Here is a 25,029-nt window from a genome sequence, read left to right as displayed (position 1 = left end):
CTGATAATTTAGTTTTGAAAGCCCTATCCTGGTCACTTAGCTGAAGTTCTCCCTTGACTCACTCTACTTACACACTCTTCCTGTTTGTGTCCTCTATAGCGCTAATCCCAGTCTTTCATTATTTTGTTAATTTGTTGGCTTATTTATTGTCTGCTTTTCCTGACTAGGGTCTAAGATCCGTTTAGGAGGGCACGAACCCTCCCTCTTGATCACTACTGTGTCTTTGGCACCTAAAACCAGTGACTGGAACATTATGGGCACTCAGTGCACATTTGTTGAGAAGAAGAAAGAGAGAGGGAGGATGAGGGTAAGAGCTGGAAGGAGAGAGAGAATAAGAATGAATGAGAATCTAGACGTAAGTCTCAGACTTCGCTGTCCTGGAAGGACTTAGTAGGCGAGCATGTATTAGAAGAAGTCTGATAAACAAATCTACCTCCTGTTGGAGTGAGTCATATAATTACAACCTGTGCACTGGGATTGCCTTCTTTGGGATGATAATATGCCATACATATTTTAGCTCTAAACTGCAGGACTCCAAAGTTAGCCTGAATGAGTTTAGTACAAAATCATAGGAACTTTTTGGCTTGCCCAGTTAATGCCATTACTTCACCTTCATGTAATTGAAAGTAGTTACTGGGAACCCATAAGGCCAGATATGAAGCACTGAATTACATACTCACAGTACCTCTATAAGGTAAACATACTTAGAGTACCTCTCTGAGTGTAGGCAGACTTGTAGAACTTCTCTCTTTAAGTTTGTGCCAGGATGTAATCGTTGGCCACATGATAAAGGAGATAGAGCCATGTTGTGTGAAGACTTCTCCTGAGGATAAATCCCTCTTTGTGTATGTGTGTGTTTGTATGTATAAATGTACATATATGTATGGATATAATAACTTTATCACAAATGGCATGTGAGAATTATAACCAGTTTTACCAAACTTTACCAGTTTTATGGAGTTGAGGGTAAATCTGATTAGGACATAGAGTAAAGATATGCTCCGGTACCTCTAATTGGTCATCTTCGATATCAGTCTTAATTGAGGTACTCCAGGGAGGAAGTTTTCCGTTTCTCTGGTCCCCTGTGTCTCACCTAGGACCTTGTACATTGTGAACTATTTTGGGGTTCATTGTTCACGAGGGGCTCTGACACTCTGGAACTTACTCTCCTTGGAGATCTGACAGTGCTCTCAATTACCGGTGCCTGGAATATACTGTGGATATTTTCATTTTGCCAAGACCTTCAATGGACAAATGCATTGTGGCCCCAGGTGATGATAAGATTGGGAATTTTTTGGAAAGTATTAATATACATAGTGAAATTGATTAAAAATCAGTTACTTATGATAAAATTTGTAATTTTGATTCATGGAAGAGTTCATGTGTCTTTCTCTCTTTTTTTATTCTAGTCCTAAAGAATATTCTTACATATAATAAAGAATTCCCATTTGACGTTCAGCCTGTCCCCCTAAGGTAAAATAAGCACTGATATTCATCTCTTCTTTTATCATGTTACGTTATACCTATTTTTCAGATATTTCTGGATTTTTTTATGTCAGCATTGGTATCATTGATCTATTAACATTTTTATGTCAACATATTTTATATCATCGTTTTACCTGGGAAATGAGTAGCTATGAGGCTTGTCTGGTATATTTGGTTTTATAGCTCACTATTTTGTCTGTCCTTTGCATGCAGAAGAATTTTAGCCCCTGGTGAGGAAGAGCATTTGGAATTTGAAGAAGATGAAGAAGAGGGTGGTGCTGGAGCAGGGTCTCCTGATTCCTTTCCTGCTAGAGTTCCTGGTAGGTATCACTTGTTTAAAAATATTCATTACTTAATCCGAGGTCAGGCTGTTTGGAACTTATTTTGGTACTTGCTAGTAGGGAGTAAAACCTCTCCAGGACCTGTGCCAATCTGAAGCAAATTTTTATGGCCATCTTATTGACAGTAGCTATTTTATAAGTATAGTCTGAAAGTATCTTACTATCTGTGTCGGGGGTCCCCAGGACCCCCCTCAGGTTCGCTGATTCACTGGGAGGACTCCCAGGACTCGGCATGTAGTTGTTCTCACGGCTCTGATTTATTGCAGTGAGAGAGTACAAGAACAAGATCAGCAAAGGGAAAAGGCGCGCGAGTGAAGGCTGGAGGGAACCAGGTGCAAGCTTCCAAGACTCCCCTCCCAGTGGAGGCACAGAATTCCTCCAGCAACGAATTGTAACGACACATGTAAAATGTCTCCTAGGGGAGCACACTAGAGACTCAGAGCTCTTACTGCGGGCTGATCACATAGGCACCCTGGGCCTAGCACTGACCAACACTCCAGACTCTCAGGAGGAAAGCAGATATTCAGCATAAACCATATGTTTGCACAGTGACTATTCTTATCAGGGGATGGGGAAACCCTCCCAGAATGCAAGTTTCCAGCCAAGGGCTGACCTTGCCAGCAGACTTTTCGAAGAATAGCAGTCTCAGGCCTGCTATGTGAATTCTTTTCTGTGTACTATCGTAAGTCCTTCTTTAATTAATCGAACTGTGCTCATTAAAACTGGACCCAGGGGAATGGGTACTGAGCAGATGCCCTTTGTTTCCCATCTTGTTTTAGGAAAGCCAGTAGTGTATGGCCAGGCTTTTTCATTCGCTGAAGATCTCGATGAGGATCTTCTCTCCCTGCGACTAACCTGGGCAGGCACCCTGATACGTTGCTGGCCTCTCCCAATTACTGTTTACTCTGTTCTGTTCTTACACAGTGCATAGTTCTCGTCTCTAATAAACCAGTTCACTTTAGGCAGTTTAGCAATATGCTGTAACATTGTGATGCCTTTTAAAATAGGTTCCAGAAGCTTTATCATACAGCTAAATACAATTCGTGTGTCCTCCAGTTAACTTTCTTGTAATAAAAGTATAGTAATATTCCATTATTTTTAATACTCCTTGGGGAGGAGGCAGGAAGAAGTAGGAACCACATAGGTTTGAACCCACGGATACATGGGCCTGAGTCTAGGCTCTGGCTGTTACTAGTTGAGTGCCTTTGCACCTGTTTCTTAATACCATCTTAAGTGGACAATTAGACCACAGCTCATAAAGTGCTTCCTCATCTCTCAAAGTCTCAAGTCTCAGGCTGGGCAGAAGAGAGAGAGTTCCTCACCCAGGCATATATCTGTGCGCAAAGGGAAGGAAAATACCGTTTGATTTGTCCTCTGGGCCTCCAGGCTGGTTTTCAGTAAGGTTTGAGATATTGATATTGTTCCTTGCTCTGAAGCTCAAGCAGTTTTGGAAACATTTCAAGATTTCCTTTTGCGACTTAATTTTTTTTTCTTTTAAATCTAACACTCCTGTCACTTGAAGTCGAAAGGTTTTCTCTAGAGCTTTGCAGAGACTGGTTCATGTGAAATGTCTGTTAAGTAGGCTGTGTTCTGCAGCCCTTCTGGATCTTCAAAGCACCCGGCAACCTCTGGCCTACTCTCTCTGGAAAGTGCTCCGGCAGCTCACCTTTCAACTCAAACACCTGTTGGTAACTCTTCCCTACTCGCTCTAGGAAATGATGGACTGCCCTTTTCAAACTAGCATTTCTATGTGAAGCACATGCCCTCTGACTCATTCCAGATTTTGTGGGTGTCTGTTTGTTATTTTTTTCCAAAATGTTGTAAGTCAAGTGTGATTCAAATCACATATTTCTGATGACAGAAACATATAGACTAAAGTGAAATTTAGTAAATTTCTAGTAGCTGTTAATAAGGAAAATTAAATGAGTCAGCGTACTTACATATACCCTTTATGTATGTATACAAACAACTTTCATCAGGTATGAGTTTAATTTCACAGACCTAGCTACAATATTATTTAAATGGTACTGGTCCCTAAATTTTTTTGCAAATTTTTAAAGTAATTTAAAAAATGAAGAAATTTCTTATAATTTCAAACTCTTTCTCTTGAAAGCTTAGAGGAACCCATGTTCCTCAACTGCTAAACAATTACTAACTAAAGGAAATTGTATATGTATTTTAATATTTTAGCATAAATTCTACCTCTAATTTGAAATCAGTATTTCAAACAAATAGTCTTTACATAACTTTTTAGCTATAAGCAATGTAAATTGCAAAGATTCTCGATTGCCAGAATTTGAAGACACATTTAATGTGTTATCTACTATTTATCAAATATTGTGGCCTGTTTGAGCAGTATCATTATCTTAAATTGTGTTTAAAATTATCCCAAAATAACTGAAGAATTTTTCTTGAAAGAAAAAGATGCTACTTAAATGCAAAGAATTATTGTGTATATCCTTTTTATTACCACTTTAGCAGCACAAAGAAATGTGCACTTTAAAAAAAGCATTTGGAGACAGAGAATCTGAGTCAGAATAAAGATGTGAATTTAGTTATAAGTATGATAATTAAAACAATGATAACTAACAGAATATATATATTATCACATACATGTGATATTGCTGAGGTCACGTTTTGGACACCTGAATGAACTCTGTTCCAAGTGCAGATAAAAATTATATACTCCTTCTTAATGATATCTAATTTCTGAAGCACCAAGACGAAATAAGGCCAACTCACCTCTCATTGTAATACCAATGCCGTGGCAAAATCTGTACAATATCATATAAAATGTCAAACAAATAAAATTACTTAATAAGCAAACTCAAATCACAGTGTTTTCAAAAGATATCATCCCCAGTAATCTCCGAGAAGGCATTGCCTCTTTTGGATTCTGGTCTGGGTGATCATATACTACTGTCTTGAACAAAGACCATCATGCCATTTCCCGTTTTGGACCAGAGGGAAAAATCTTCCTTTTGTTGTGATATTTGATGTAAGCAATAGCAATTTTTTAAGGAGCAAAATTCATATGATGAAAAAAGAAATAGCTGTCTTCCTCTTCTGTTTGTGAGGACAGGTTCTTAAAGGATTTCACTGACTTCAATTTCTGTATAACCTCTGTTTCCTTCTATGGACTTAACAGACTCCTGAGCCTTGGGCTGGTGGTCCACTCATAGTCTGGTTCTCCATAATCTCTCTTGACCAGGCTATCTTTGGCCCCTCACAGGGAACCACTCAATGTGAAGAGATACTCCTTATGCTGGGGTCTGCATTGCTGTCAGCATCCCTTGGAAAAGAGAAATTGTAGGTGAGGGATGAGGGGCCACAGATGCTCCTCTGCTTTCTTGGTGCCAGCTGCAGGAGGGAGATGCTGCTGATCGCTGGAGACCTCACCAGCCCTCTGGGGACTCAGTGTCTGGCATGCAGTCCCTCTCACCCTACCCTGGCGGCCATGGTGTAACATACTCAGCTGAGAGCCTGCGCTGTTGCTCGGTCAAACATTTTCACACAGTTTTTAAAGCATTCTGGAGTGGGCTGGTCTTTGTTTAATAAACATAGCCATTTTGGTGATAACATCCGGAACTTCTTTTCATTTCATCTGCAAGAGTTTTGACACGATCACCTCTCTGTAAAGAATGCTGTGAGTTGGGACAGTGTCGAGATTTTCTCTTTCTACCAGAGGGGAGCCAGCTGTCCGTGACCCCTCAGTGCCGAGGCCAGTGCGGTGCTGCAGAGACAGAGATGGTGACTGGGCATTGAGTCTGTCTTGGCCTTGGCAGCAGAAAAAGTTTTCTCGATTTTCACCATCGTTTATAGGTCTTACAAATGCTGCAGCCTGACATTTATTGGCAAAATCTGTAGACTCAATGGAGAAGCTGTTTTTATAGCTGATAACAAAACTTCTTCAGTGTCATGTGAAACGTCATCAATGTGTCAACTTATTGTACTGTTTGAGAGTGAAACCTTTTCAATTTCCTATATGGTATTTTGTCCTAAACACTTACCATAATTTCGCATGCTGGCATTATTAGATTCTCACCAACTGTGTGGCTTTTCTTTTTCTGGGCACTAAATTCTGCTCCTAAGTAATTTACTTTCTGAGCCTTTTTAACCAAATAGGATTTTTTTTTAAAAAAGCTCTACTCTCTATTTTCAGTGGCTATTAGAATCTGAAAATAATCAGCACTTTACTTGTCAGTGGCTCTGATTGTAGTCAAGTGATTTTTCAGCTTTTCTGCATCCAGAGCTGCATTTATAAATTGATTTGCACAGACAATGCACAGTGGAATAGGACAACTTGGATTAGCAGCCCAAGTCCAACCTGTGATAAATGGTTTCCACCATCGAGATGGGCTTTTTTGTGTCCCCTATTGTACTGATGCAGTGAAATGACTCTGAAGCTTGTGATTCATTGTTGTTGCCTTTCAGAATTGTCTGTAGGCTTACAGTTTTCCTCTCCTAGCTCATACCTCTTCTTCAAAAGCCACATTGAATCAAAAAATACCCTGAAGTTTTCTTGGACAACAGTAGAACGTGTTTGCTCCACTTGGTGCTGCATAGGGGAGATTGGGGCAGGTGTGTCAGAAGACGAGGCTGACATCATCAGGCTGCCATCTTCCATGGAGTATAGGGCTACTGGCTACCAATGGCTGCCCCACTTGCATAAAAAACTGAAAATAGAGCCAACCCTGGTGGCTTAGCACTTAAATTCAGTACACTCTTCTTTGGCGGCCCCGGTTCAGTTCCCAGGCACAGATGTACACCACTATGTTAGCAGCCGTGCTGTGCTGGCGGCCCACATACTAAAAAAATAGAGGAAGATTAGCACGGGTGTTAGGTCAGGGCAAATCTTCCTCAGCAAAAGCAAAACAAAACAAAAAAACTGAAAATACATCCAACCAAATGAACGTGGGCGTATTGCCCACTGCTATATGAGGCTCAAAGACCTGTAATGGAATTGCTATAGGGGCTGCCAGTGTCTGTCTGTCACTGTGAACATACATTCCTCAGTGTGCTAAGTTCAAACAGCATTTATTCTTTCTTAATCCCTCCCTTTTGTGGAGCTCTGAGCCAGAGCTCAAGCATACCACTATGATTCTGCAGAACCCTTGTTGAGAAATCCTGGTTTAGACAGTTAGCTGTGGCATGTAGAGCTTTCTGTGTTTGAAGTGTGAGGCAGAAGCAATGGCCCCTTGAAGATGTCCCCGTCCAATCCTCGGGAGCTGTGAATGTGTGTGTTGTAGGCAAAGGGACTTGGCAGATGTGATTGTGTTACGGACCTGAGATGGAGGTTATCCTTCAAGTCCTTTTTAGGCTTTGTGGACAATTAAATTAAAAAATGGCAAATGGGACATGTGGTTAGAAGCATGGACTCTGGAGCCCAATAGACGAGTTAGTTAATGACTAAATTTTCACCTCTGAAAAATGGGACTGATGTTAACACCTATGTCTTACGGTTGTTGTGAGGGTTAAATAAGTTAATTCCTGTAGGGGATTAGAACAGTGCCTGGCACATTGAACATGCTCTATAAATGTCAGCTATTTATGCTTTATGCAACTCTTCTACATGGAAAAACATTTACTGTTTTTGATCCTTGCTCTAGATGAGATAGCAAATGGTTTAGTTCTATTTGAAATAGCTTAGTTTACACCAGATCATGTATGAGGATTTCTTATCCCAATTACAGTCTTCAAATTTTATGAACATAGTTACCTGTTGTCATATTACTTTATATAGTTGAATGTTTTAATTGTTCATTTAGAAATCTTTTAATGCTGCACATTGATTTCTAATTATTGTATGCTTTTATCTTTGATACACAAACATGCTGCCTTTCTCATCTAATGAAGGAACTGCAGATGATACGGTATTATCCTAGGATTTTTTCTTCTTCTGTATATATTATAAGACAGTGCATTGATATATATATAATCTAGCCATTTGTTTACTAGAGCATACTAATAACCTTTAGAGTTATAAAATTCATTTATTCATTCAACAAAGATCTATTTATTACTAGTGCAAACAATACAAAGATGAGCAGTTATCCAGACCTGTCTCTCAAGATGCTTACCATGCAGTCAGCAAGACAAAGCCAAAAGTACGTGATTATGGTTAGAGACAAGTGCACAGTGTATTAGAAGTGAGAAAAAAGGCTAAGGGAGATGAGCAAAGGTAATCTGGCCTGAACTGAGACTCACAGGTGTGTAGGTGTTGGCCGTGCAGGGAGAGAGCACATTGGAAGCCGTGGAGAAGCACCTTGAGTAGACACCATTCTATACTATTTGTAGTCTTGATTATATAGTCAGCTGCAGCTGTTCTCTAATAAGGTACTAAGGGTGAAACTGAACCTTCATGATGGAGTGTTCTATATCCTACCTTGAATTAGAGAAAAACCTATTAAAGATCTTTCAGCTTGAAATCACTGCCTCTGTATTGCCTTGTCAGAAATACATTTAGTTGTTAGATTAAGTTTTAATATGGTCTCAAGCAAAGAAATTTGTTGGTAAGGAGGAAAGAAATATCATCCCATTCATTTCAACTAAAAGAGCTAGACATTGTAGATTATGAAACTGGTTCACCCCAAGGTAGAAACAGTTTTAATGTTCACTTAGGAAAAACATAGTCTCATAAAAAGAGAATCTGGGGGCCAGCCCAGTGGCGTAGTGTTTAGGTTCATGATCTCTGCTTTGGCAGCCCAGAGTTCGTGGGTTCAGATCCCAGGTGTGGACCTACACACCACTCATCAAGCTGTGCTGTGGAGGCGCCCACATCAAATATAGAGGAAGATTGGCACAAATATTAACTTAGGGACAGTCTTCCTCAAGCAAAAAGAGAAAGAGTGGCAACAGATGTTACCTCAGGGCCAGTCTTCCTCGCCAAAGAAAAAGAAAGAGGGAATCTACTATTGACTTTGAAAGTTGGATAAGTAATCCCCTTTTGACTGTCAAAAAAAGCCATAAAATAAAAACGACAAATAAGTGTTAACATTCTTAATAAATAAAGAAATTTTCAACTTGTGACAACAAAGACCACAAACATTAGAAAATTGGGCAAAAGACATGAACAGTTCACACACACAGACACACAAAGATGTACAAACAGCCTTTAAACATATGAAAAGATACTCAACTTAGAGTAAGAGACATGCAGATTAAAACTACATTGCTGTAGCTGTAGGGAACAGATGCTCGTTTGTCACTGGTGGGAGTACAAAATGGTGTAGTCCCTCTAGAGGGGAATTCAGCAATATTTAACAACAAAAAAGGCATTTTCTCTTAGGCCCAGCAAACCTGCTTCTAGGAATTTATTCTGAAGATACACTTCCAGTAATAGGAAAAAAATACTTGCATGTACACTAGGTTATTTATTGCAGTATTATTTGTAATAGTATAATATTGGGAACAACTTAAATGGCATCCATAGATTGGCTGACTAAACTATAATATATAAAATACTATAGATGATAATTAGAAAAATCTCCATGAACTGATGAGTGATGTTTCACAATATATTGTTGAATAAGCAAAATATATCAAGGTAATTCACATCATCAGATTAAGCAGAAAAATCTCATAATCTCCATAGATGCAGAAAAATTTTTAAATTACGTTCTAAATCTAAACTTGAGTTTAAAAAGTTCCAGCAGACTGAGAACGGAACACTTCTCTAAGTGTTCTCTAAGGGACACTTCAAGCCCAAATCATGTTTCATGGTAAAATCATAGCTTTTCAAATCAAGAATAAGACAAGAGTACCTACTATTACCTCTTTTCATTGACATTGTTCTAGAAGTCCTAACCAGTGCACTAGACAAGAAAAAGAAATAAAAGATAAAAAATAGGGAAAGAAAAGCCCCTCTCTTTGTTTGCAAATGTTATGAATATGTATACAGAAGGTGCAAAAGAACCTACAGGTAAGTAGTTAGGATTAATAAGAAAGTTTAGCATAGTTCCTGAATATAAAATCTGTACATAAGAATTGATTCTGGCTATAAACAACCAACAATTGCTTAGAAAATGAAATATTATAACATTTATAATGGTATCACAAAATATCAAGTACCTAGTAATAAATCCAGTGAAAGAAGTCTAAGATCTTTGTGAAGAAAATAAGACTTTACCTAGAGAAATTAAGAAATCTTTAATAAATGGAGAGCAATATTCCAGTTCATGGAAAGAACTTGACAGTTGTTTTTATAATTCACATAGAAATGCCGAGGGCCAAAAGTGATTAAGACTCTTGAAGAATAATGTCAAGGTGGGAGAATTTGCTTTACCAAATGTCAAGACTTTTATAAAGCTATGGTAATTAAGATACAGTGGTAGTGGTGCAAAGATGATAAACAGTCCAGTGAGACAGAATGGAGAGCCCAGAAACTGACCTACACTTGCTTCATGATTGAGGTGGCACTGCAGGTCAATGGGGGAAATGACAGTCTTTGAAATAAGTCATGCTGGGCCAATTGAGTGTCCATGTGGACTAGAATGAGATTGGGCTCCTACCACACACCAGACAAAAATTAATTCTAGGTGGATTATAGAATTAAATGTGGATGGCAGAACAATAAAGCTCTTACAGGATAAAATACATTCATGACCTTGGAGTGGGGGAAAGATTTCTTGACTAGGACACAGAAAGCACTGATTATAAAGGAATTCCGAGATTTAAAAATTTGAATATATTAACATTAAGAATTTTTCATAATTGGAAGATGCCATTAACAGAGAAAAGGCATTCTAAACATGCATAACTCATCTTTGGTGTTAGAAGTCAAAAATAATTGTTACCTCTTAGGAGAGAGAGTGATTGGGTGTTTGGGGGCACCAGGAGGGCTCCTAGGATGCTCCTGATGTCTTTCCTGGATCTGGGGCTTGCTACACAGGTGTGTTCACTTTGTGAAAATTCATTAAGCTGTATTTAGAATTTGTACACTTTTTAATATGTATGTTACCCTTCAACATAAAGGTTTTTTTTAAAAAAAGGAAAGCCACTGAGAAGCTATTTGCAAAACGTGTATCCAACAAAAAGCTGATTTCAAAATATTAGACAACTCCTACAAATAAATAAGAAAAAGATGAACATTCCAGGAGAAAAATGGGCAAAATAATTGAACAGACATTTCGGGAAAGAGGAAATCCAAATGCTGATTCTAAAATGAGAAGGTTCTGACCTTGTTAATCGTTGGAGAGATGCACATTAAAGCTAGACCAACATTTCTCCACACCCACATTGGCTAAAAAGAAGAATCTGACGGTTCCAAGTGTCATGGAGGATGTGGAGCACGGGAATTGTGCTAGGAGTAGAAATTGGCACAACCACGTTGAAAAACAGTTTGTCATACATAGTAAACATAAAGGTGATATATCATGTGACTCAGTAACTCCTCTCTTTTGGAAATATGTGCTTTTGTGCACAAGAGTATGTATACAAGAATGTTTATAGCAGCATTGTTAACAATTTCCAGAAACTTGAAGCAGCTCAAATGCCCATCAACAGAAGAATTGATGCATAAACTATGGTATATTTATACAACCTGCATACTATTTACAGACACAATAGAATCATAAAAGTGAACAAATTACAGCTACTGGAAACAGCTTGGATAAATCTAAAGTTCAAAACCAGGCAAAACATTATTATACAGGGATGATTTTTAGTAATTACTTTAAAAGCCAGGATAGTGGGAGGGATTAGGAAGAGCGTTGGGTGGGGATAGGAGGAAGCTCCCGAGGTAATGGTTTAGTTTTTTGACCCAAGTTGGGGTTACATGGCTGCTTGCTTTCCAGTTTTTCGTTAAGCTGTACACTTGTTTTTTATTTGCTTTTCTAAATACGTGTTGGATTTCACTGTTAGAAATTTTTAAAAAATAGTTTGACAGTGGGTGCAGTAAGAGACCTTTTATCTTTGACATAAAACTTTTGAATATGAAAATGTGTTAGAGTATGGCAATATGTAACAGACCTATTTCATGTGAAAAAGGAATGTCATAATCTTACTTTTTTTGTTTTTCTATTTATTTTTATTTTATTGAGGTCATAATAGTTTATAACATTGTGAAATTTCAGTTGTACGTTATCATTTGTCACCATATAAATGCACCCCTTTCACTCTTATGCCTACCCCCCAACCCCCTTCCCCTCTGGAAACCACTAATCTGTTCACTTTGTCCATGTATTTTTTTATCTTCCACATATGAGTGAAATCATATGGTGTTTGTCTTTCTCCGTCTGGCTTATTTCACTTGACATAATATCATCAAGATCCATCCATGTTGTTGCAAATGGGACGATTTTGTCTTTTTATGGCTGAGTAGTATTCCATTGTCTATATATACCACATCTTCTTTATCCAATCATTGGTTGATGGGCACTTGTGTTGCTTCCACATCTTCGTGATTGTGAATAATGCTGCAATGAACATAGGGTGCATAAGTCTCTTTGAATTGTTGATTCTAAGTTCTTTGGCTAGATAGCCAGTAGTGGGATAGCTGGGTCATATGGTATCTCTATTTTTAATTTTTTGAGTAATCTCCATACTGTTTCCCATAGTGGCCACAGCAGTTTGCATTCCCACCAGCAGTAGATGAGGGTTCCCGTTTGTCTACATCCTCTCCAACATTTGCTATTTTTCGTCTTGGTGATTATAGCCGTTCTGATGGGTGTAAGGTGATATCTTAGTGTAGTTTTGATTTGCATTTCCCTGATGATTAGCAATGTTGAACATCTTTTCATATGCCTGTTGGCCATCTGTATATCTTCTTTGGAAAAATATCTGTTCATGTCCGCTGCCAATTTTTTGATTGGATTGTTTGGTTTTTTGTTGTTGAGTTGTTTGAGTTCTTTATATATTTTTGAGACTAACCCCTTGTTGGATATATGATTTGCAAATATTTTCTCCCAGTTGCTGTGTTGTCTTTTGTTTTGTTCCTGGTTTCCTTTGGCTTGCAGAAGCTCCTTAGTCTGATGAAGTCCCATTTTTTAATTTTTTCTTTTGTTTCCCTTGCCCAAGTAGACGTGGTATTTGAAAAGATCCTTCTAAGACCAATGTCAAGGTGTGTACTGCCTATATTTTCTTCTAGGAGTTTTGTGGTTTTGCATCTTACCATGAAGTCTTTTAATCCATTTTTTGTTCATTTTTGTGTATGGCAAAAGATAATGGTCTACTTTCCTTCTTTTGCATATGGCTGTCCAGTTTTCCCAGCACCATTTATTGAAGAGACTTTCCTTTCTCCATTGTATGTTCTTGGCTGCTTTGTCAAAGATTAGGTGTCCATGATGTGTGGTTTGATTTCTGGGCTTTCACTTCTGTTCCATTGATCTGTGTGTCTGTTTTTGCACCAGTACCATGCTGTTTTGATTACTGTAAGAGAATTCAGTCCATTTACATTTAGAGTGAGTATTGATATGTGAGGGCTTAATGCTGCCATTTTATCACTTGTTTTCCAGTTGTTCTGAATTTCCCTTGTTTGTCATCCCATGTGTTTCAGACTGCCAATTCCATTTGGTGGCTCTCTGTGAAGTTTTTCTCAGTATTCTCTTTATTTATCATTTATGTCTGTGTTCTGTTTTTCATTTAGTGTTTACTGTGAAGTTTGTATAAAAGATCTCATAGATGACATAGTCTGTTTTCTGATAGCCTCTTATTTCCTTAGTCTAAGCAGGTTCCATCCTTTTCCTCTTCCCTATCTAGGTTATTGTTGTCACAGCCTATTCTGTTTTGTGTTGTGAGTTTGTGGTTAAAATGAAGTGATTATGTTTATTCTTGATGTTTTTCTTCCCTTTATCTTTAATGTTATAATTAAGTTTTTGTTCTAGTTATAATTAAGTTTCTGTTCTGGTGGAGAGTTGCAATTTTCTGATTTTGTCTGCCTAATTATCTCTTTGCTCAAGGCTTTGTAAACCCTTTTTTTTCAGGTATGAGGGCTGCCTTGAGCATTTCTTGTTGGGGGCGGGGGTCTTGTGTCAATAAACTTGCTCAGCTTTTCTTCATCTGGGGAAGTTTTTATTTCTCCATCATATCTGAAGGATATTTTCACTAGATAGAGTATTCTTGGCTGAAATTTTTTGTCTTTCGGAATTTTGAATATGTCATTCCACTCTCTCCTAGCCTGTAAGGTTTCTACTGAGAAATCTGCTGAAAGCCTAGTAGGGGTTCCTTTGTAGGTTATTTTCTTCTGCCTTGCTGCCCTTAGTATTTTTCCTTGTCATTTACTTTTGCCAGTTTTACTAATATATGCCTTGGAGGAGGTCTTTTTACACTGATTTAATTAGGAGTTCTATTAGCTTCTTTTACGTGTAATTCTAGCTCCTTCTCCAGGTTTGGGAAATTCTCAGCTGTTATTTCTTTGAACAAGCTCTCCGTTCCTTTCTCCCTCTCTTCTCCCTCTGGAATACCTCTGACCCTTCTGTTGCATTTCCTAGTTGAGTCGGATAATTCTCAGAGAATTTCTTCATTTTTTTTTAGTCTTAGTTCTCTCTCCTCCTCCATCTGAAGCATTTCTCTATTTCTGTCCTCTCAATTGCTAATTCTGTCCTCTATAATATCAGCTCTGTTGTTTAAGGACTCCAGATTTTTCTTTATCTCATTCATTGTATTTTTCACTGCCAACATTTCTGATTGGTTTTTCTTTACAGTTTCAACCTCTTTTGTGAAGAAGTCTCTCCATTAATTAATTTTATTCCTGATTTCATTGAACTGTCTTTCTGAATTTTCTTGTAACTCATTGAGGGTTTTTTATGATAGCTATTTTGAATTCTCTGTCATTTAGATTGTAGATTTCTGTGCCTTCAGGATTGATTTCTGAGTGTTTGTCTTTTTCCTTCTGGCCTGCAGTATTAATATACCTCTTCATACTATTTGATGGGGTGGATTTGTGCCTTTCCATAGTGATAGTATCTGGTCACAGATTCTACCTGCTGCCAGTGGAGGGGTCAGGAGCTGTGTCTTGTGAGCCCACCATGATCCCTGCCAGCTGTGCCTGTCTGAGCCTAGGCTGCTCTTTGGGACTGCAGCAGCCCTGTGGGCTCTCCCACCTAATGGGAAAGTGATCACACGAGGGCTCAGGGTTGCCACCGCCTGCTCCCACAGTCCTGCTGAGGCATGCTCCCACGGTTCTGGCCACAGCAGCACTATGGGTGTCCTCGGCAGCCAGGAAGTCATTTGCCCACGCGCGTCAATTTACCACTGCCTCCTCCTAGGTCTCAGTGGCCATTGTGTTTGGTGGGCTGGGCCTCCCCACTGGTCTGAGCCTGGGCCACTCCCTGGGACTGTGGCGGCACTCTGGGCTTTCCCACTGGATGGGAAAGTGATCATGTGGGGCCTCAGGGCAGCCATCACCTGTTTTGCAGTCCTGCTGAGGCATGCTCCCACCCTCAAGGCCATAGCGGTGCTACGGGTGCTCCATCCGGGAGAGAGAGCAGTTGCACACATGTACAGGGTTGCTGGGGGGCCGGCGAGTGCTCACCTATCTCTACCACCTCCCTGGGGGTAGTCCATCCACCTTCAGATGTATAGCTGTGTGGGTCTCTCTGGCGTCCTGTGGTACTCTGTGCGTGTCTTCCATGAATCAATAAATGTCCATTTAGTTGTACTTTGGAGGGGGAGGGGTAAAGGGAACAGCTCACTCTGCCATGTTCTGCTGTCACTGATGTATAATCTTACTCTTGAAATGGCATTGAATACTGCTTTGAGTGTTCCATTTTGGTTTTCTACTTTTTCTACTTCTAACTTTTCATTAGCCAAAACTTTTCTTTGGCAAGTATCACCGTTAAGATTCTTGGATTTGTGTAGTAATTTTCCTCTCATAAAATTCACTCATTGTAAGTGTAAAACTTACACTTACCTTTCAAAATGACTTTTGATAAATCTATAGTGTTGTATGTCTATCAATTTGATTGATCCAATATGAGAACATTTCCATCGCCCCCAAAATTCCCTCAATCCTCTTTGTGATCAGTTAATTACATTTTGAATGTAATAAGTTGTTGATTCATGTACTTCAAATACTTCGTTATTAAAAGTATGATAACATATTGTTGGATAGAAACTTGAAGAATGTCAATCAAAGTCCTTTATAAATGTTAGGTTCTGTACTTTGAGGTACTATAAACATATTAGATTACAATCAACTTTTGTTCGCATCTGTTCTCCATAGACGATTTGACAGAAATGAACAAATGTGCAGCTGATTTCTTCCTTCATGTCTTTTTCTCCTTGGGGAATGCTCTTGTGTTGTTCTGGGTGGTTTTTCAGTTTTAAAAATTTGATAGATGGAAAAAATTTCAAAGATACAGTTGCTTTTGTGGTTTTCTGTGGCATTCTCAGTAGGACTAATTTCTGAGAGAATAGATCATACAGAATAGGATGAAGAAGGGAGTGGGAAATTAGACTGTATAATTATTCAATTAAACATATAAATACTGCATTGTGATTTATTTCCTCTATCAGTAGTAACTAAGAGATTTGTTGATTCATTCTGGTATTAAATTTCTCAAACTTTAGGGTAATATAACAGGTGTTTAAAAAGCTTTTTCTGTCTTTTCCAACACTTCATATTGAGGTATGAAATATATTTTATATTTTAAATATATATGAGTATATGTGAAGTTATATATATTATATGAGTATATCATATACATTATTAACTACATGGTAATTAATTGGGCTTCCTGCAGTGAGTTGAATTTTTAACAAACTTGAATTAGTAATTCATGCTTTAGTGTTGACTGTAAGGTATGGAAGTACAGATGTATCTTGCGTCTAATTAAATATTTCTGTGAAAAGAATAACGTCAAGTGTTTGGGAGTTTTGGGAACCGAAATAATCCCTGGCTAGTTACTAAGTCACTTAAGAGCAAAGCTGTATCTTCTCTGTGTTGTTAAAATATTTACTCTGAAATTATTGGTGGAGCTCATTTTTATTGCAATTTCTCTGTTGCCAGGTACTTTATTACCAAGGTTGCCATCAGAACCAGGAATGACGTTACTCACTATCAGAATTGAGAAAATCGGTCTGAAAGATGCCGGGCAGTGCATTGATCCCTATATTACAGTTAGTGTAAAGGGTAAATAATTGTGTCTACATTTCCCCCCTCTGGTGAATTGTATAATGTTGCTTCTCATTTGGGACATTTGGGGCAGGGGGTGAGGGGGGCTCTTGTATCTATGATGACTCATTTAGTTCATTCTACAGTGAGGCAAAATCCCTGAGAAGAGGTAGTCGTTCCTCCCTACACATCTCTGAGAGATTTACTGAAAATGCTTTGCTGTTTATACCTTACCTTCACATTTGCTTCTGACTTCTTCTTTGTATATGTCTTTTTATTCTTAAAATTCCATCAGGCTGAGGCCAGCTGAGTGGCATAGTGGTTAAGTTTGCACGCTCCACTTCAGTGGCTGGAGTTTGTGGGTTTGGATCCCTGGCCCGGACCTACACAGCACTCATCAAGCCATGCTGTGGCGGCATCCCACATCCAAAATAGAGGAAGATTGGCAAGATGTTCGCTCAGGGCCAGTCTTCCTCAAGCAAAAAGAGGAAGATTGGCAGCAGTTATTAGCGCAGGGCCAGTCTTCCTCACCAAAAAGAAAAAGAGAAAAAGGATTCCATTAAGGGTGCTGACTAGACAAACACATTGTCTTTAACAGCAGATCCATCCTTCAGGGAACAGGTTAAAAAAATGTCCTCCACCTTCCAAGGGTATGTGGTTTTCTCCTGTTTTCCCATACCTCCACTGCAGGCCCCCTCGTCCCTGTCCAGGAGAGGTTTATACCCAGGAGAGCCCTCGAGGAGGATCAGAATCAGGGCTTCACTGAATCATCGGTGGAGACAGGGAGATAGGACGCATGTGTCCACATCCACACCCTGGACACAGGCCTGTGGGGCAGTGAAGACATGATGTATCTCTTATCCTTTACTATGTTACTGTGGTTATTAAGCATGATTATCTTAAGGATTTTTTTTTTCTTAACTATCCAATGTGGCAAACCATTTATTCCTAAAAAAAACTTTTCCAGGCATTGGTTTAAGAGGGAAACCACAGGGGTTGAATTATTTTGTTGCCAAGCATTTTAGACAGCACTGTGTTTGCAGAGCCCTCAGTAGTCTTTTAAAAAGAATTCTGAGGTGGCTGCAGATGCAGTTGTCATCCTCTTACTCAGAAATAACAGCACAGCTAATCCAGTCCACAGTTAATCTGCAGTTTGAGGCAAATCAAAGAAACAGATATGGACTGAAATTAAACGTAGAAAACTTTTACCAATCATAGCAATAAATTCAGACCCATGGGCACATTAGTACCAAATAACAGGAAAAGGAATTTGGCCACAGGGGAGACTTTTAACGTGGAGAGACCATGGTCTCCAGCACTAAGGCTTTGATGCTTTAACTTCTGACGTTATCGCTTCTCAAATCCATAATCGACTGGAAAGTATTTATACCCTTTGTTGTTGCCATTTGCAGAACTGCGGATCTCATACTGGAATTACACATACGGCACAAAAGTGTAATGATGATATGGGGCAGGTGTAGGTGTCATGTTGCCTTTGCGTACACGTTGACCTGAAACGTGTTTTGTGTAAATATCTTTAGAAGCTGGAATAGTCAAATGTACTAACCTGGTTTAAGTTCCCTAAGATGGGTCTGTGGAATAATGCATAAACACCGAGTAGTCCCTGAGTCAGTCCATGGTGAATTTGATTAAACTGGAAGATTCCTGGCTCCAGGAAATTAAAACCATACACCAGACATGGGACCATCTGGTTGTTGTAAATCAGGTTGTGTTGTAGCAAATGTAACCAGAATTTAGGTAATACATATAAAAAAGTATTCATTTCTGGGAAAGTTTCATTGGCAGCTGTCATGCCCTTTGTTTGGTCCTCTGACTTGAACACAACAGGGGGATTCTGATAACGTTAGATGTGAAGGCCTTCCATGCCGTGCACTTGATCAGGGTGGAAAGTAGGGGTAGGGGCCTTATTGTGGAATATTATTCACATCCCAGATTTTTATTGCACACAGAAATATAGCGGCCTATTCCTTAAGTAAGACAGAAGCTTCTTTTCACCTCTTAACTGTCAGGACCGAATTTTGTCGTCTTCAAGCTTCCTTTGGTACCCGGTCATGGCAAGGTGTCCACCTCCCATCCATGGGGCCTCCACCCTTTCTCCTCAGCTCCCTCCACGTCCCTCTGGAACCAGAAGCTCTTCAGGCACCTGCTCACACCAAATAGGAGATTGTTAGCTTGAGAATCTCCTTGCATTTATAGTTTTTGAGTTTGTATGTTTGCTCCTAAGCAGAAACTTTTTTTTCCTCTCCAGATCTGAACGGCATAGATTTAACTCCTGTGCAAGATACTCCTGTGGCTTCAAGAAAAGAAGATACGTATGTTCATTTTAACGTGGACATTGAGCTCCAGAAGCATGTTGAAAAATTAACCAAAGGTTTGTAATTGTAAATAATTGGCTTCTTGTGGCCAGAGTTCCCAGCTTATCCATGCTCGTGTTCCTGGTGGAGCCCGCACACTTGGTGGAAGTAAATGTCTCATGGTGTTTATTGATTTGAATGAAATATATGTTTCTTAAAATGTGGGATTAGGAATCATGTTATCTAGTTATATAATAAATAACACCATTATGTAATAAAATGTTCTTTGATAGTAAAGATTTATCATCGCTAACAACAAAACAGAATGAAAGTTTTTCTCATACTAAAGAGCTGGGGGAAGCAGGGCTCCCAAAGGCTCCCAGGTTCCAGTAGTTGAAAGAACACGTTGGGGGTTTCTCTAGTTGGATTTATTGGGTAGAAAGATACCATCACTTGCAGTTAGTTGACAGGAGGATGGGAAAGGACACAAGCAAATGTTTGAAAAGGTGAAATTACATATTGAGGTTAAACGGTTCTTAGGATGAAATGCTTCTCTGCGCCTTTTTTTTTTTGAGGAAGATTAGCCCTGAGCTAACTGCTGCCAATCCTCTTTTTGCTGAGGAAGACTGGCTCTGAGCTAACATCCATGCCCATCTTCCTCTACTTTATATGTGGGACGCCTACCACAGCATGGTGTGCCAAGCAGTGCCATCTCCGCACCCGGGATCCGAACTGGTGAACCCCGGGCCAGTGAAGCAGAACGTGTGAACTTAACCACTGCGTCACCGCACCGGCCCTTCTCTGTCCCTTTTGCCCATCAGTTTCAGAACATCAGTGTTCTGAAAAGACTTCAGAATCCCTTTATCACCTGAGATTCAGTTGCAGTTTTGGAAATTTTCAAGCTCTACTGGAAGCTTGTACACAATATAGAAAGTGCCTTTTGAACAATTGCCACAACCTCTAAAATATTTGACATTTTCCTTCTCAAATCTGGTGCTGCTGCCTTCTCTGTTCTGCCACTGAAGGGCTTGCTTGCTCTAGTGCCCCTGTGAGCGTGCAGCGGCTCTGAGTGTGAGCAGAGCAGCAGCAGCCCTGGAGCCCGGCTGGATGCCGGTGCTGGCTGACCGCAGGCCTGAGTCAGAGCCCGAGGGGCGGGCTCAGCACTCTGCTGGTGTCTCTGATGCACAGCAAAGCTTGAGAATCGCTGTGTTAGAGGAATATGGAGGCAGGACATGCCTAAGAAATAACGTTGAGGAAATTTCAGTATGAAGTATGCCTTGTGCATAAAAACAGTAACAAAGTGATTTTTTTTTTCATTTAACTCCATTGCTTTGAGAAATGTTTCTGACGTGGGTGGGGAGTGTGTCACGGGCGGACTTGTCTATTTTTCTGCACTGTGTTCTTGATGAGTTGACTCACAAGATGCTAAAAGTAGACCACATTCAGAATTCAACTCTGTGCGTTTTCTCCAGCTTTGAATTGATTGTGTACAGGTACAGTTTTAGCTGATGCTAATGCTGATGAATGTGCTTTCTTCGTGTCTCCCAGCACTTCAGTTCATCTTCCCTAGGCTGGTCTCATCTCACATTGTGTTCTGTCTTACAAATGCCATGGAGCACAAAGCTGTGCACACCAGGATGCAGGAAATGTATTATCTACTGATGAGCCAGATGAATAAGAATTGTTTAAAGTTCCTTAAAATGATGGTATCGTATTTGGACTTTAATATTGTCTCCAAATGTGACTTTGTTCTCACATTTATTCAGACTTCAGACCCAGTCACAATGACAAGGACGTGGGTTCCATAGCTGAAGAGAAATGGGATCTGCTGTAGAAGTCTGTGAGGTTTTTCAGTAACAAAATGCCTCTGTTCGTGCTGTGGAAGGAAGTTAGCGACGCTTTTGCAGATACGGCGGGTCAAACACCTGGGGACAGGAGGTCACCAGTGACCTGACAGTTGCAATCCTTTCCTGTGTGTTAGGAGTAGGTGGTTAAATACGCCCCTCTCTCACCCACGTGCCGTCGTCTCCTGAGCGCTTGGCTTTCGTTTCCTCCCTTGACGTGTGCTGGAGCTGCACACACGTTTCTGAACATCGTTCGGCTTCTAGTCACTTTTGAGCTTGTCATCCGTGAAAGTGTGGGATGTGCATTGATTGTCTTGAGGAGCCGAGCAGGGTCAGCACCTCTGGCCGAGGCACTGTTAGTAAGTCGCCAGCTAAGAGTGAGACCCGACCTCTTTCTTTCTGTTTCCATGCCTGCCTTAGAAATTAGTTGTTCTTGGCTGCATGGGTGAGGCGACTTCTTAGTCTGTTTTTAGCTTTTTTCTTGGGCAGGTAGGGAGAGCTTATTTATCTGTTGGGTTTCGGGGGCATGAATGTATCTAAATATGTCATTACCATTTGCTCCTTGGGGGCGGGCACAGAACAGGCTATCTCTTGAGAACTTTGTCTTCCCTGGTGCTGCTGAATTCCAGGAGAAACAGAACGGTGCTTTGACACCGGAAAAGGGATTGGGAAATAGGTAACATTTAAGAACTGAACCAGCACATGATTTATGCGGTCTGAATTTCAAAACACCCCAAAAATTGAAATTTTGAGTTTTTGTTTCAGAGGGAGGAGAAATGATTTAAGCCTGGATTTTTGGATGAACTCTTTCACATGCCTTTTCTGCCTAATGCTTTTCTACGAATAATGTCAACACTTAAGTATCTTCTGTGTTCTTTTTGTGGTATTTAATATTATATATTCTTCAGTAGTTTATGCTTCTCCCTGTGTATGAACTTATGTACATTCTTGAGTGACTCTAGCTCAAGAAGTTTTACTGTACTTTGTAGAATTGGATGATATGGAGAAATGTCACTCCATTCAGATACCCAAGTTTTGGGTGGTGACCCGAGTCATGACATGAGGATCACATCACCAGAGAGAATGTGACAAAGGTTAATTTGTAAATTATGCCACTTGTTGCTTGTTCATATGCTTCTGGTCATCAAAGACAATGTCTTGACACTGCAAATGTGCTGTCTGTGGCTAATGTGGTTTGTTTTCATTCCTTAGGTGCAGCTATCTTCTTTGAATTCAAACACTACAAGCCTAAAAAACGGTTTACCAGCACCAAATGTTTTGCTTTCATGGAGATGGATGAAATTAAACCTGGGCCAATTGTAATAGAACTGTAAGTGACACACAGTAGGAAATTAGCTCTAACTGAGTGGTGACTAGTGTTTCTTCTTAGTATGTGACCTCCGAATAGATCAATCATCAAAGGATTTGAAACAGTGGTTTTTCTATTGTGCTTACAGATACAAGAAGCCCACTGACTTTAAAAGGAAGAAATTGCAGTTATTGACCAAGAAACCACTTTATCTTCATCTACATCAAACTTTGCACAAGGAATGATCCTGACCTGACTAACCTGGAACTTCTGTGAACTTCACCACTCGGTAGAAAGCATCATAGCTCTGTGTAGCGTATTCACCTTTCAACAGGCAGGAAGCGAGCCGTACCCATGCCAGGAGGCCGGAGGGGGTCCGTTGCACAGCTGTACCACAGAATTCAAAGTCCAGCACATCACTGACATCTAAGACTCCTTTGAATACAGGCTTCTTGTAGATTTTGAAACATGTTTTTACTTTTCTATTAATTGTGCAATTAATAGTCACTTTTCTAATTTACCACTGCTCCTGCCCTGCTTCCTGGAACAACACTGTTGTGGGTAGGATGTGCTCCTCTTCAGAATTAATACAGCAATAAGAATGTGCTCGAGTTTACACATCTGTTCACTTCTGCGCCAATATGCTCTTTTGGTTTTTTTGATGAATGTCAAACTTGGGGCTGATGTGGGTAGGATAGGATGGCTGCTTGGAGAGGAATGGGGCCGATGGTGCCACCCCAGGTCCGTCTGGGAATTTATAGGCTGCTCCTCAGAGGCCTAAATGCACCTGATCTCATGGTTTTCCTGCTAAGCATAGAGTTCCTTGGCTAGAGCAGTGTCCCAGATGGGACTGTTTCCAGGTGGGAGCTCGGATTTTTCCCGGTGACCCGACTGTTTTTCTGAAAGTGAGCATATTTTCAGTCGTGTTGATTAGCTGTCCTTCTACGTCACATTGTTACTCTTTCTGATGGTGATTCTAGGGTTAGCGATGGAACCATCTCAGAATAATTACAAATTTGCAGATGGGTTTATACTGTCTTTTAAATCATGTACTCTAAAAATAATTCGAGTCAGATGCTAACAAGATACTGCAGGAATCACTGCTGTTTTTCTGACAACTGATTGTGAAACCTTAAAACCTGCATAACTCTCTTAGAGTGATGAGTATGCAAAATCTGGAGATACTCTATTTTTTTTTATATAGGTAGATAGGATTGCCATTTATTTCCTATTTAGATATATTGACATTCATCCATATGGAAATATGCAGGTCATTAGCTTATTATAATTTGACTATTTACATTACTTTTGACTTAATGGGGCATAAATAAAACTTTCATAGTACACACAGGTGGATATTTGATACACAGAACATTAAGATTTGGGGTGGGCTTTCTGTGGGTTAGATGTAGAGCCCACATATTTAATACTCATTATTTTAAATGACCAATGCTAGCAGGAGAATGCAGTGCCAGTACTTGGCCTATTTTTAAACTAGTGTAATAACCCTAGTCATACCGTTCAGTATGTTTGCTTTTTAAAATAAGTAACCACGAGTAAGTTGTTCTAGCCCTTGCTCTTCAGGAGATCTAGCCTTTCAGTTGTCTGTGAGGTCAGTTCTGTTTATTAAGATGAATATTAAAAACTCTAGGAGCCTGAAAGCATTCTCAACCAAATTTAGTCTTGTCTCTCACCTTGATTAGATTTCATTCCAAAAGGATTCAATCCACAATAGCTGGCGAGGATGAAGCATTTGCCTTAATAAATTGCTTGGTTGTTCACTCAACTCTTAGACTGAGTTGTCAGCCCCCAGATTGTAAGCTCCTCAAGGGGCAAGAACCCCGTTTTCTCCATGTCATGTAAATTTCCTCAGGTGCTTGGCAGCACTCTGTACCCTGTGGAGTACTCAGTACCTTTTGTTTGATGTTGCTGACGAGACCTAAAAAATAATCCCTTAAAGAACCTACTATTAAAATGTAGCAAAACTGACTGTTCTTTCTCTTTTCTTGTGGACTCGTAAGCCACGTCTGTCAGTGATCATTTATATGAAGCAGCATGTGCTATCGTCCACAATGTATGGTTTCCATGAACTACAGATGCCTTTCATCTGTATTGTTAGTGACCCTGTGGACAGCAGAGTGGAACACTGCCCGGTCTTTTGCACCATTCTCTCCCCCCAAGCGCTCTATCAGACAGTGCTACACTGCTATTCACAGGGTTTTCATGGCTGATTTTCAGAAGCGGGTGGCCAGGTCCTTCCTCCTAGTCTGTCTAGTCTGGAAGCTCTGCTGAAATCAGTCTACCATGGGTGACCCTGCTGGTAGTTGAAATCCTGGTGGCATAGCTTTCAGCATCACAGCAACACGCAGCCGCCACAGTATGACGACCGACAGGTAACAAACCCAGGCCGTGGTGGTGAGAGCATGGCATCTTAACCACCAGGGCTGGCTTCATCAGTACTCAAGAAGCTCAAATTGAACACTGTGTGATTAGCTTATCTTTAATTCAGACCTGAACGAAACGACGAGTGATTGTCTTGAAGCAGTGGACACAGAATACTCCACATCCCACAAATTGTTTACTTTCCGATGGAACAAACCAGCCATTGAACAATAACCACAACTATAGCAGGAATGTTGTTAGGCCAAAACATTGTTCCTTCGTAAATGAGATGCTTTTAGCA

At 39.9% G+C, this 25,029-nt stretch overlaps 1 protein-coding gene and 1 pseudogene across 2 annotated transcripts in view; one reads left to right on the top strand and one right to left on the bottom strand.

Moving 5' to 3' along the window:
• The window catches only part of AIDA (axin interactor, dorsalization associated), a 45,164-nt gene extending 20,829 nt beyond the window's left edge, over positions 1 to 24,335 (top strand). The window contains exons 5-10 of one of the 2 annotated variants that reach the window (XM_014838718.3): positions 1,410 to 1,473; positions 1,699 to 1,805; positions 16,774 to 16,896; positions 19,148 to 19,270; positions 22,250 to 22,367; positions 22,495 to 24,335. In XM_014838718.3, the coding sequence (XP_014694204.1) occupies positions 1,410 to 1,473; positions 1,699 to 1,805; positions 16,774 to 16,896; positions 19,148 to 19,270; positions 22,250 to 22,367; positions 22,495 to 22,591 (632 nt within the window). In that variant the 3' untranslated portion in view covers positions 22,592 to 24,335. The remainder of the gene's footprint in view (positions 1 to 1,409; positions 1,474 to 1,698; positions 1,806 to 16,773; positions 16,897 to 19,147; positions 19,271 to 22,249; positions 22,368 to 22,494) is intronic. The other variant, XM_014838719.3, reaches the window with a different exon arrangement.
• Positions 4,518 to 5,639, bottom strand: LOC139042581 (keratinocyte-associated transmembrane protein 2 pseudogene; annotated as a pseudogene).
• Positions 24,336 to 25,029: the final 694 nt, after the last annotated feature.

The sequence above is a fragment of the Equus asinus genome, chromosome 30 (assembly GCF_041296235.1).
Source record: "Equus asinus isolate D_3611 breed Donkey chromosome 30, EquAss-T2T_v2, whole genome shotgun sequence".
Lineage (NCBI taxonomy): Eukaryota > Metazoa > Chordata > Mammalia > Perissodactyla > Equidae > Equus > Equus asinus.
Note: the sequence above shows the minus strand (reverse complement) of the source record. Positions and strands in the feature narration are given on the sequence as shown.